This window comes from Populus alba, chromosome 1 (genome assembly GCF_005239225.2).
Source record: "Populus alba chromosome 1, ASM523922v2, whole genome shotgun sequence".
NCBI classification, from domain to species: Eukaryota; Viridiplantae; Streptophyta; class Magnoliopsida; order Malpighiales; family Salicaceae; genus Populus; species Populus alba.
In genome coordinates this window covers 37,280,038-37,294,056 of record NC_133284.1, presented here as the reverse complement: position 1 = coordinate 37,294,056, position 14,019 = coordinate 37,280,038, and the positions used below count along the sequence as shown (strand labels likewise).

The window sequence follows — 14,019 nt, the reverse complement described above, 5'->3', positions numbered from 1 at the left end:
CGAATGAGGTTATCTCAGATGACACTGGATTTTATTGTACGTGCTTGGCTGCTTTCTTTTATCTTGTGTTTTTTCCCCCCTTTTTATTTGGTGATTTATTGGTACACTCAAGCAAAGATAGCATCATCATCAAAAACCCGTCCCTGGTGGCCCAAGGATATTCGTCTGTCTGCAAGGTCTCCAAGGACAAAAGGGGAGGAGGCCAAGTCTATCCCAAAGTTCAGTTGCAAAGGTGAAAGCATAATTCTGACACTTGGCCGACGGGTTGACTTGTTGTCTCCCAGCCTATGGCCTGGATCGGATCTGAGTCAAGATGAACCGGTGGGTCAGCTTATAATCTTATTAAAACTAGATTAAAAAATTTTATATTCAAAACAATATTATTTCAGTTTTTTGTGGTTAATTTATCGACTTATCTAACCCACGTCCCGAGGGTGGTTGTGTACCGGGCCCGGTTTCAGTGAATGGAACTACGAGCATCAAAACACTGCTCTTGAAACTGCATGGTGATCAAATGCTGCTGATTTTAATTTGAACGACAAAGAAAAAAAACAAGAAAGAGAGAAACATTTACAGCTATTGAGATCAAAACCTAAGCATGAAAAGCAACAGCCTACTTCAAGATGAAGTATCTTGTAAACATCTAATTACTAAGCCAGATCCGGGAATTCAAGTCACCTCTCGCTTTTCAGCCATGGATGGCCTTTCCATGCAGCAGGAGTTTTGTCACGAAATGTGACGGCCTCCTTCAAGATGAAGTGCTCCTAAAATTCTATACATTATGACCCTCCGTTCCATGTCCCATGGTGCTACTTAACCGCAGCTAGCCTTCCTCGACACGAGTTGTATTCCCCTGACCCAGAGCTCAGCCATCTCCAGCCCACCATCACACACGAAGTGCACCTCCTTGTTCTTAGTAGTCAAAACCCGAAACAGACCAGGAACATCACCGTCACCCCTCCTCCGCCTATTCCTTCGAAAGGCTGGGCTTGGCCCCGCTTCTGCTTCCCTGCATATTACATTTCTCCTACTTGATTTTCCCCATCTAAGAACGCCAGCTTCTCCGATCATTTTTATCTCCTTCCCATGCGGAACACCACTCCCTCTCTTGGTGTGTTTCAGTACCTGTGAGCCACCTAACACCAGCTTGCAAGCGAGCTCGTCTAGTATTACTTGTTCTGCTTCGTTTTTTATGCCACCATGTCTCCTTGCAAGTGAGAGTGCCGTTTCACCTCTAGCGTTCTTGATTTCACATTGAGCCCCGTGTGAGATCAAGAGCTCGCACATGGACCCGTGGCCCTCTCTAGCAGCCAACATGAGAGGAGTGTAGCCGTCCCCATCAGGGACGTTTACATCATAACCTTTACTTATCAATAATTTGACCGCCTCCACGTCCCCACGACGGGCTGCGCAGTGCAATGCATAGAATCCTCCAGCATTGCGGTTGCCCATTTGAAGAGCAAATTCAAGCATCACCTTCTCAAACAGATCGTGATTCTGATTCAGTTCAGAAAGGGTGATTGCGGTTTCGCCAGCTTTGTTACAAAGCTTTACATCAGCCCCAGCGTAGACCAGCAGTCGAAATACTTCAACATGACCATTTAAAGCTGCAAACATGACTGCTGAGAAACCATTATCATCCTGATAATCAACATCAACTTCTCCCCACTTAATGAGTGCTTTCAAGGCTTCTATATCACCAGCTTGAGCTACAAAGATTAGTGAAGAGAAAACAGAAGCGCTGCTGGATTTGGGAATCTTTCCGGCCCTAATAACTTCAAGTATTATTTGCTGGAAACCAAGAGACCACTGGTTTGAACCAGCGAATGAAGTTGCAGATTGGCCAGCAGTGTTAACTAAGCCAAAATCAGCACCGGCCATAGCCAATATTCTCAGACACTCTTCTTGCTTGTATTTGGCGGATATCATTAACGCAGTGTCTCCAGAATCAGTCCTCGAGTTTATATCACAGCCTGAGTCAATGAGGCATTGGAGGGTTTTAGATGAGCCTAAACGGGCAGCCATATGTACTGGTCGGAACTCTGTTTTCTGGGTTTTAACAGAGGCCTCTACATTGGCTCCACTGCTTATGAGCACATTGACGGCGGCAGCATTTCCACAGAGAATGGCATGGTGGAGGAGAGTTCTTCCATGGTGAGGAGTGTCAGGAGAGAGATGCTGGAGGAGCATTCGCAAGATAGTGCCAGTGATTTCAAAATACTCCACCGCACACCAGGTGATGGCATATGGCTCTGCAAGTCCAGCACCCACTCGAAACTCTTCTCCTGTAGTAGCATCCCACGACCATGCTCCCAGTCTAACTTTGAAATCTGTCTTTGCACCGGCCTGTTTAATCATTTTGATAACAATCAAGATAAGCATTTATAAAATGAAATAAAAATAAAAGGATCAGAAAGAAAAATTTCAAGTCAGAAATAACAAAAATGTGCCGCCACTTCACTGTCCAATTCAATCTCAAACTGATTGTCCAATCATCTTCAGTACAATTGTTTTTAACTTAAGCTACAGCATTGGGTCCTATATTTTGAGATGTCATGCAAAGTCGCAAGCTGAACCAGTGGTTACACCAACCCCATGGAGGGGGTCCAACCTATTTGAAATGTGGCCCAATATGCAGATTTTTTCATTTCTAATTGAAGGATAATTTCACCTAGCCTTAATTTTTATACAAAGGTAAAAAATTGATAGCGAAGAATAGAACCCCCCAAACTTGAACCTTTTATGGATCATGCTGATTCTTTCAAGACTCAAACTAAAAGTAAGAGATGAGAAGGTTACCTTGAGAAGCAAATGGACAACTGCAACCTGCCGACTAACTACTGCAGCGACAATTGCATTACAGTCAACATTTGCATGCAGAGAAGGCTTAGACGACAACAGCATCATTCTATCCGTTTCATCAACATCAACACCACACTGCCATTAAACAAGAATGAACAACGTCAATCACACGGCAAAACCCCCTGCAATTAACTAGAAGACAACTGTGATTAATCAGATCAACTAGATGTTCTAGGAGATTTGTTGAACCCATAAAAGAATTTATCTCATTTAACACAAAGCTGACTGCTCTGTGGGTCCAGAAAGTTTAGCCAATTGTATTTTTAAAAAACCCGTGGGTTTTGGAAAATTCAGGGATTTGGTGAATGTTTGTAGAAACAGGTCAAAAGGCCAAAAGAGTGGTAAATCAAGCAAAAAGAACTTTGGTATCAACCATAGTTATCAAACCCAACGCTTGTTCACATTGGCCAGATCAACCTAGTCTATCCCAAAACAACATTATTTGAACAAGTTAAAAAAATAAAAAAAACCAACTTTGTTTCAAACAAAATTAAAAAAAAAATCCTTGAAGTTGACATTACTGAATCCCACTCGAGTTTGACAAGTGCACTAACCCAGTTCAAAAGCAAACCCAACCCGAGATAGACTCAAGTCAATGGATCAACACATCAGCTTGGCCAGGGTTGATATCTATGGTATCAACCATCCCACTTTCATAAGACCACACCGAGAACAAGTAAAAAAGCAATTCACGACAAAGAGAGCAAGGTCATACTTTGTCGAACCAAAACTCAAAGTAGTGGAGCAAAATGACCCGTTCAACAGCTTCAAAAACTGGCGCAAATCAGGATTAATAACAGCCATTTACATTTCGCTGCAAGAGTAACTTTGATTGAAGCTTAAAGATGTAGTTGTACAGAAGACATGAATCAGTAACTAAATGGTTTACCTCCAGTAGAGTGTCCACCACATCTGCAAACCCCCTGCAGCATGCTGTGACAAGAACATGTACAGCAACACGGGACCGAATCAAATCAGAACCCATGAGCAGTTCTGCAAGCCTAGCTCGCCCATGGAAGCCCGCTTCAAGCAAAGCCTCCTCACAAGCCGGCTGAGATGCCCCGGCTTTAAGCAAGATCTCCAGAATCTCTCGGTGGCCCTCCCTCACTGCTGCTGTAATTGCAAAACCTCTGAAGAGTTTCTGGTTGACATCAGCTCCAACACTCTGCCAATTGGAAAATCCATCCTTTGAGTACTTCAACAAATATCATTGAAAGACTCGCATCATTCTAAATCCATGTTTCTGTTGCTTTGTTTTCATAAAAATCTTAATGAGTTTAACAAGAAGACGACAAAACTAGCAGCAGTCTAATAGGTTTCATTTTTTTCACGGAGTACAGGAGGACACAGTAAAGCACAGAAAAACACAGGGAACAGTACTGATGTGATCGACAAAGGAACATGGAGCTGTAATAAAAAACCTCATTAATATGCTCTAATGTACTCTACTCTCCAACCAATCGTAAGAGACAACTCATCATGGGCCTCCCTGATCCAATGTCTGTTAGGTAAAAAGGTTTATGTTATCAGTTTATGGCTTTTGCTTCTTGATTGTATACTTAAAAAATAATTTCTCCAGTGAACAGAACCGTACAAAATAATGAATGGTATGTGCAGAGGATATGGCAATTATTTATGGATATGAATATGAACAAACAGTAGCACATGGGTATAAATTCCCAACTTCACAAAACAAAGATTCCAGTGATCATTGTAATTTTAGACAGCCATTTAGATCCACACCAAACTGGATTTGATGGTAGCTGCTACGAATAAATAAGCATAGCAGTCGAAGGACAAAGATCAGGAAAATGCCAAAGGGCATTCTCTTTGTGCACTAATATCTAGGACATAATATTTGTTTTTTACTTCTATCAAATTCAGAAAGATAGGTCAGTAGTTAAAATTCCTGCAACAACCAATTATAAACACATTCTTGAACATGAAACAGAAAATCTTGATGCATTAATTAATCAAATTAAGATTTATTAATAGGTGCTTATGTATTATTATACTAGTAATAATTAGACATTTAAACTGAAAACTAACAGGTTGAACAATGTAGAGGGTTCATGCGATTTTGTAAACGAGTAATCAAATTTCTTAAGAAGAAAACATTATGAAATTAATTAATGAAAATCAACTTCAGAGAATTTTCCCATAAAAGAAAAAACAAAGCAAAGCAAAGCCACTGCAAAAGATTGCGAATCTGATTCATATCCAGTGTTTCGAAACAAAAAGTAAACAAGGAAAAAAAAAGCTTCCGTATTCGAATTTAATCAATTAAATTTCTAATTATGGGGGGCCGGCATTAAGACAATGAATCCTTAAAAAAAGATATAAACAGCTTTAATTTCAAAGACAATACCCGCAGAAACTAAAACCATAGCAACTTTATTAAGTTCGAAAGTGACAGGCAGCCAAAGAAAAAGACAATAAGTTCGAGAAAATCACAGTATAAACTAAGCTTAAGCGGATTAATCCAAAAAAATCAAATGCTTAATCACTAGCAGCCAAAAAAAAACCCGCAAAATTTTCAGAATAGCTAATCTTGACAAAGGCTAAGTTTGGTTTTTGTTTTAAAGAATAAAAATACAAAAAATATCTATTTGTGTCCTTTTCATTTTATTTTTTTGAAAAAACACCGCTTTCCGTATCAGAGGGATTCAAAATTGAAAATTCAAAAATTTCAGTTTTGGTAAAAAAAGAAGGGGAAAAAAATACTCTTTCAAAATCTAGGCTTGTAAAAATTATTTCTATGTTAACTCACTCAAATTTAGACAAACACCAAAACGCGACTAAAACACACTAAAAACAACATCAGACGCAAACACGAGCTCTGACATTACCAGCAATTTCTTGACGAGAGCAACATTTCCAGCATGAACAGCGAGAAACAACGCAGTAACATCAGTCTTTAACTCTTGATAATCAACAGAGACTTCACTGGCTGACTCATCGTTTAAAACAACCTCACTCTTTCTACTCTTCAAACAAACAGCTCCAATGTAATTCACATCAATAAACGGATCGGCGATGCACTCTAAGGCCGATTTCAGATCGCCGGAGAGTGATGCTTCTAGAAGCCGTTGTGAGGCTTCCGACTCGTAGTCCACCGGGACTACCTGCTTGCCGGAGAAGACAGTCATTGTTTGCACGTTGCAAGTCAATCTAGTCAAGGTAGGTGCCAAATTTGTTTTTACTTTGGAGTTTAGTTTTTGCAGAGAGAGAGAGAAACTTGAAACTTGAAAGGAGTGAGCGCCAGAGACAGAGAGAGGAAGAGGGTTATTTATTAGGAAGCTTGGTTTTTACTGTTTTTTAATTTATGTTTTAACTGCGGTTAAACTGTTATTGTTTTCTAGCCTGGAGTGGTTAGAACCTGTGGACAGTGCCTGTGGGGCCCGGTTGTTTGTTAATGGATAAGTGGCAAGCTTGGCTCGGCTTAGGTGACGGTCTTTGGCTTGGGGAAGATAAGGTTGGGAAGTCAAATCAGAGCCGTTGGTGAAAATGGAAATCGCAATCAGGATCGTTGGATGGGAAGGGAGTAGGGTGGTTTGGACTGACTGAAGAAGAGATATAGGGTAGGTGATGTAGATTTGGAAGCTTGAACAAACGAGGAAATGTCCTCATCTAGGGTCTCAAGAAAGCCCAAATTCATGTCACCAAGTTTATTGTTTTGCATGATTTCAGAAGAAAATCACTAACTCTTGACTTTTAAGAGGTTATATGAGGTAATATTATAGCTTAAAGGGTATTTGTGAGTCTTATATGAATTATTTTTAAAGTATATTAAATAATTTTTAAAAAAAATTATACATCAAAATGATCAAAAACATAAAATAATTAATTCTAAAATAAAATCAATTTTTTAAAAAACATCTCCAAACACTTTCCTGAAAGCAAAAAGATTTGTTTTCCTTGTTAAACAATGTAAAGATTCTAATTAATGGACAAAATGGATACCAGCAAGAGAAAATTCAAATCTCAATCTTGTGAATGAAATCAAGGCGATGTGGAAGAAGGTAAGGAGGTAATGTGGGGGTGAGCATTACGAAATTGGAAAAACAAATAGTTTTTATTCTTCATATAACTCCAGGCCATGTCTTTAGATGATATTCTTGGAAACCATTATGTCAATTTTTTTATCTCTCCCAATCTGGATGGATTTTAAATAAAAAAAATACCAAAAGTGAGATTTAAAGACTTAATTATAAATATTAATTAGATGGTAATGATTACAAAATTCCTCTTGTAAAAATATCTTTTATCACACACATAGTGTATGTGTGATAATGCTGAGATAAAATTTTAAAATATCTTTAATGAATACGAATAATTTTGAGCTTGAACATGGATATTACCTATAAATTAACTATTTTATACTTAAATAATTTTAGAACTTTAGAGAGTGGATTGAAATTTAGTTTTTGTGTTGTTGGGGAAAAAAATCATCTTTTCTCTTTCTTAAACATGGAATATATAGTTGAAAAATATGAAAATATCTAGAAAAATATTTGAAGACTTACATGTGAAAATAATATTTATGAATAGTAATGAATAGTTAGCCAGAGTAAGCTATCTCTAAAAGAATGAAGTTTAAGCTTAATTGGGTTATGGCCGAATCGAGTAAAACACAAGATATTTACTTAGAATAGATGTTTAAATAATTTTTTATATTTGAAGAAAAAATAATTTTCTATGGTGTATGTGTTATTTTGTATGTAAACATAATTGCACATGTAATATAATAATTACAAAATATAAATGTATCTTATACATATTTGAATACTGTATGTATAAAATCTTATAAATAAATATTATATAAAGCTAATCAAAATATTCTTTTATAAAAGCCAAAAATTATTTTTTTCATATAAAAAAATCCTAATGCGTTAACCATTAAAGTCCATTCAGTATCATAGTAGCAATTAAATTATTTTTTACTTAGAAATATATCAAAATAATTTTTTTATTTTTAAAAATCTATTTTTAATATCAGCACATCAAAAAAATTTAAAATCATTAAAAAAATAATCTAAAAATTAAAAATTAAAGAAATTAATTTTTTTCAAGAATACTTTTAAAATATAAAAACAAAAAAGGAATAAATAAACTTAGATATATATATATGAAGTGGCCGAGTCCAAAAGCATGCGGAAGAATGTTCTTTAATGAAACATTCGTGCACTAATGTCGCTTAAGGAATGATTTTGGTAGTTACTGAATTCCTGAATTGATGTGATATGCATGATTTCACTAATCACTATCGCACGGTTCAGCCACGCTCAATTCTCAACAAAGCCGCTTTTCCATTATTATCTTTCTTTTTTCTTTTTTAACCATTAGAGCACAAGTAGCAAGGCATCAGGAGGAAGCAGCAACAAAAGTTGAAAATCACACCACTGTGGAATCTTGTCATACCATACTGTTATCGATGGGTTAATTAAGGAAAAATTGGGTATTTATCAACCAAGATATAAACTTATGATGAAATAGCATAAGATGAGAAATTTTGATAAAGTAGCATAGTATAAAGATATCATGGTTCAAAAATATAATATTTTAATAATTTCACGGTTCAGAACCGTAGCATTTGATATATATTATAGTTGTGGACTGTGATATCAATTGTCGTGGTTCAAAACGTGAAATTTTTAATGAGATCGTTTTGAGAAACAACTAAATATTTGATAAAACGATTGAACAGTAGCTAAAACGGTCAAATTATTTTAGCTATTGTTTAGTTTTTGGTTATTTTTGTGTTTTAAGCTGAAAAAAGTTTATAAAATCATAATATTTATTAATCTAAAATTTTATTTACTTTATGATTTTAAAGAATTAAAATTTTTATAATTTTATCAAATTTTGAATAAAGTTTCTTCTATATAGAAATTATACTTAAAATTTTATCTCGCTTAAAAAAAACCGCATAAAACCACAATAACCTCAATCAACTAATTCTAATTAAACTCCATAAAAAAACATATATACATGCAAAATAAAAAAAAAATTCAATAATATAATATTCAATTAATCTCAAAATATATAAACATAACTCATTTATCTATCTACGTTTGCTAGATGATCCAGATTTATTAATAGCACGACTAGATCCAACTCTTGCTCCTACCTGAGTGGTCTCATCATCTATCATGACATCATCAAAAATTAGACTCTCTCTAAGGCTCTGTTTGTTTCAAGGAAAACGAATTCCTGGAATTCGTTTTCCTGACTTTCCCATGTTTGGGAACAAATGTTAAACAGTAAGTCAACGGAAACTTAATTCCGGTCAACGTAAAATCGTTACTTGAGAAAGGAAAGTGTTTTCCTTCGGTTAAAGAAAGGAAAACACTTTCCGCACGCCTGCCAGTGAATTTTAATTCACACCTACAGTATCATCGCATTTTAATTCACTGCTACAGTAGCAGCGAATTATAATTCAATGCTACTGTAGTAGTGAATTATAATTCCTTGCTACTGTAGCATTGAATTATAATTCACTGCTACTGTAGCAGTGAATTAAAATGCAAAGAGTTGGTTTATTTTATTTAAGTAATGGTTTTTTTTTATTAAATCAAAGTTTAATTAACTCTTCAATTAAACTCTTGATTTTATTAATTAAAATAATCTAAAATTTAATTAAATCAATTCTCTAATTAAACTCTTGATTTAATTAATTAAACTAGTCAAGAGTTTAATTAAATTTTTAAACTTCCAATTATGTTGCCCTTAACCCAAATTTTAATTCATCCTTCATTTATTTTATTTTTATTTTTCATCATCTTTTTTTTTTAAATAATAAAAAAAAAGATCAAAATTGGGTTATGACAATTGTAAGTGATTAAATATTTTATATTAAATATTTTATATATATTAGATAAACTTGAAAAAAAAATTAATTAATTAATAAATTATTTTCCAGTTCATTTTCCATACACACAACCAAACACTGGAAAGTGTTTTCCAGTTCATTTTCCATAACACTACCAAACATCGGAAAATACTTTCTCGGAATTCACTTTCCAGGAATTCATTTTCCCCGGAATTCACTTTCCAAAAGGAAACCACTTTCCTGCAAACAAACGGAGCCTAAAGATTTCAAGTCCAATACAGCAGGCATTTAACTACCGAAATGTTATGGTGTGAACTTTGTTCTATTCATTAAAACTATGAAGATAAGATGTGGTCTCTTGATCTTCCCATAGCAAGAAGCCTACTTAAAATTAATAAAAACATCAATGTTGAATTAAAAAATAAAAACATAAAATTTAACGGTTAACATATATTAATTATATAAAGACTTTTATTAATTATGTGATGTTGAATCCGTTAATTATGTTGCTTATATTGCATATATCCAAGTAAAGAAACCTGCTTGAAATCTGAAGTAATGTCTCGTCGTGTTATACTCATGTATCAAATCTTTGCTACTTACCAGTAATTATATTATGTATATTTATAAATTTTTTATTTATTTATGCATCTCATCGTGATACATAAACACCTATTGTAATCTATATGAATTACTAGATTGATCCATGTAGTAAAGACAAGTTATATAATTAGGATACAAAGTTTCTTTACCAAGAAAATCCTCATCCCTTGATGATGATAAGGTTATACCTATACTGTTTACATGTACTTTTTTTTTTTTTTCTAGACAGTGAAAAGAAAAGAGTTGTAAAAAGTTACTTCTTCTAATCTAGATTCTATACCTTGGTCAATACGAGTACTTGATAAGCTAACAATTCATGTCCATTGCTTCAGTCAATCTCTTTTCACCAATTTTTATTTTATTTTTATTATATAATCCTTAATTTATCTTATTCATTACCTGAAATATCTTGCACTCCAATAATAAATCCTACAACTGTCAAGTATATAGTTATTAAACTTAATCTATCAATTAATTTAGAATCCTTTATTTATTGGTTATTAACTTGTATTAAAATTAAAAATATTAGAAGAAGATTTTATTTTTTCAATTCGAGATTAGAAGTTTATTAATATATATGTATTTTATGTTTAAAAAAAAATTGTATTTTTATAATGTAAAATAATTGTTCAAAAAAATAATATATCATAAAAAAAACTTTTAAAATAATTTTTTAATCACAGATTATATTATTTAGAGTTTACTTCCACATATCCATGTACCTTGAGGTACCGTACTTTGACGGGCAAAAAAATCTCAACTGCACCACTCCGTACGACCGTCACCGTTTGATTTCATATAATCATATTACAAACGGATGCGATCATCATGGCCCACATTGAGCAGGACCCCCTCGACGGAATGCATCACAGTACAGCTGGATGTACCAGAATTCTATCTCAATACAAGATCCCAGTGGATCTCCTAGACCCCACTGTAATTTGCTACGAGCTAAGCCGCATGCAGCTCCGTAGCCAACAACGAGCTCCGGCTTCATGAAGCACCACGTGGCAGATCTAGAAAGTAGAACGGTAATGCATACGGTTACAGCTATTGTCTTGCATTGTTATAAAATGCGGCTTGGAGTGGTCCCCGGTGTCTGGATTTAAATTAAATAAAGAAAGGTAAAACCTCGGTAATTCACTTAAAAATCCATATTAATCCAGTCCAACCTAAGTAAATTAATTGATTGATTTTTTCAAAAAATAATTTTTACAAAACAATATTGTTTTGACTTATTTAATTTTATAAAATAAACCTGAATTGATCTCCTAATAATAAATGATTTAAATAATTTTCTAGACTGATTTGATTTTAAATTGAATTAAATAAAATATTGATTTAACCCAGCAGATAAATAGTAAAATAAAATAAAATATTATTTTTTTTAATAAAAAAATATTAATTTAAATTAATCCAAATACCAATGGTACATGAATTAATCCAATAATATAATAACGGAATAACCCCATCTTCTTCTTTCTTTTTTCTAGATTTGTGCCGAGTTAGAACTCACAACGAAGTGAACGAATCAGAATTGTCATGTTCTAATCAGAGACAGGAATAACTACGTGGCAGTCAACATATGGAGGTAAAGGGGGCAATTGCATTGTTTTTACAATTTTTCTCTATAAAATATATTTTCAGCTTCAGGACAAAGAGATCCTTCTCCGCACAATCCAACTGTAATCTAGATTCTTAAGTATTTTATGGCAGCAAAATCAATGACATTGTCAGGCCCTTGTATGAATCTCCAAAATCTGGATAATTCTCTTTTATATAAAATCATTTACTAAAAAAATATCAAAATTCATCCAATAAAACGCAATCTCTAATCCATTAGGGTCCGTTTGTTTATCTTTAATTTTTGTTTTTGCTGTATAAAAAACACAAGAAAATGTTTGCCTATTTTGTAACAGTTTTTGATGTAAAAAAATGTGATTAAGGACTAGTCCTTGCATTCCGGGCAAGCTTTACTTTTATACCACGGTCCGTTAAAAAAATAAGTTTGAAATATAATTTTTATGAAGTAATTTTTATATATTTATTTTAATTAAGTTTCATAAAACATGGTTTTTTTTTGTGTTTTAAAAATGCTTTTAAAAACTTTGAATTTTTTTATTTTTTTCTTTACTTCAAATTAATATATTTTTTATATTTTTAGATCAATTTGATAGGCTAATATCAAAAATAAATTTTTAAAAATAAAAAATTTATTTTGATACATTTCCAATTAAAAAGCATTTTGAAACTGCAATCACACTTCCAAACACAACTGTCAAACATTTTATACATGTTTTTTATTGTATATAAACCCTAACTATAATTTTTTCATAATTTTTTTCAAACATGTATCTAAATCCAGCTAAACACACTTTTTTAAAATTTATTTTTTAAAAATCACAACCATAACCACAAAAATTACCTAACATTTAGTACCTAGTTCAAAATATATTGAGACTCAAATTGAGATCTTTAGAGACTATATATATAAGATTTGTCCAAGCACGTCTCTCTAGCACTCCAAAATTATAATTTAAGACTAGACAAAGAATTAGTTTTTTCCAGACATGATATAACATGAAAAAGAGAATTATCCAATCTTAGACAAAGAAATTTTAGACATGAGCTAAATATAAAATCATATATGTGAACAATATTAGTTTGTATACATGAATATATACACAATAAAAAATTATTATCCTTTTATTCCAAAAAAGAAATACATATTAAAAACTTTGTTTAAGAATGATAATTGTGCAATATTTAACCGTCAAATACAGATATTAATTTGTTTAAACTTGACATTACAAACTAAACAAAAAAGCTCACATATATATATAAGCTATGGAAAAAAAACCAAAAAACTCCAAAAAAGCTCAAGATTTATTTCTCGTTTGGCATTGCGGCCAAACTGGCTTTTCGAAAAAATTCAAATTTTTTTTTTTGCTAAAATTGAGTGCGGTTTGTACTTTTTGGATCGTTTTGATGTGCTGATGTCAAAAATAATTTTTAAAAAATAAAAAAACATTATTGACATACTTTTCAACACGAAAAGCTATTTGAAAAGTAACCGCTACCACACTTCCAAACACTTTTTATACATAGTATATACACATACACACATTGCATGTAAAACGTGAGAACCTTGTTTCTTGTACAAGTTATGGATGTGGTCAACATGCAAGGGCAGCGTGATGGGGAATCGAGCTAGACTTTCTCTTTTCCTTGTGCTCTTTGTCTATCTTCACAGGCTGAGGAAGGCTGCTGGAAGGGCAGCAGCAGCAGCTCATGTGAGGTTCTTTAATGGTTTCTTGGGTTCCTCCACCACTCTGGCAGTTTCCACGAAGGTACGGAAGGGCGTAGCTACCTAACCTTCCTGCTTGCTATTGTGCACGACCCTTTATTTGCCACCTGGTGTCTGATCAGTGCAGATGGCCATTTTCTGGGGTGGTGGATTATAGTACTGGTGAAGTAGCTGGAGGAGGGTTAGACTACAGTCAACTAATTAAAATAATGTTTATGTTTCTTGGTGTGAAAAATATTAAAATAATATTTTTTAGTTTTAAAAAATTATTCATAATGTAAATGCATCAAATTGTATTAAATAAATATTAATTTAAAACAAAAAAATTAAAAATTAAATTTTTTTTTTAAAACACAAGTAAAATGAATTTAAACCTGGTGATTCACAATTACAAATTAGCTTTGAATAAACTATA

The 14,019-nt window shown here is 33.3% G+C and overlaps 1 protein-coding gene across 1 annotated transcript; it reads right to left on the bottom strand.

Annotated features, from left to right (window-relative positions):
* Positions 1 to 507: 507 nt before the first annotated feature.
* Positions 508 to 6,111, bottom strand: LOC118042863 (uncharacterized). Its single transcript, XM_035050597.2, has 4 exons — positions 5,712 to 6,111; positions 3,752 to 4,027; positions 2,800 to 2,937; positions 508 to 2,346 (listed from the first exon to the last, which is right to left on the bottom strand). Exons 1-4 carry the CDS (start codon positions 6,009 to 6,011, stop codon positions 814 to 816), a joined length of 2,247 nt encoding a protein of 748 aa, XP_034906488.1. The 5' UTR covers positions 6,012 to 6,111; the 3' UTR covers positions 508 to 813.
* Between the last annotated feature and the right edge of the window lie 7,908 nt (positions 6,112 to 14,019).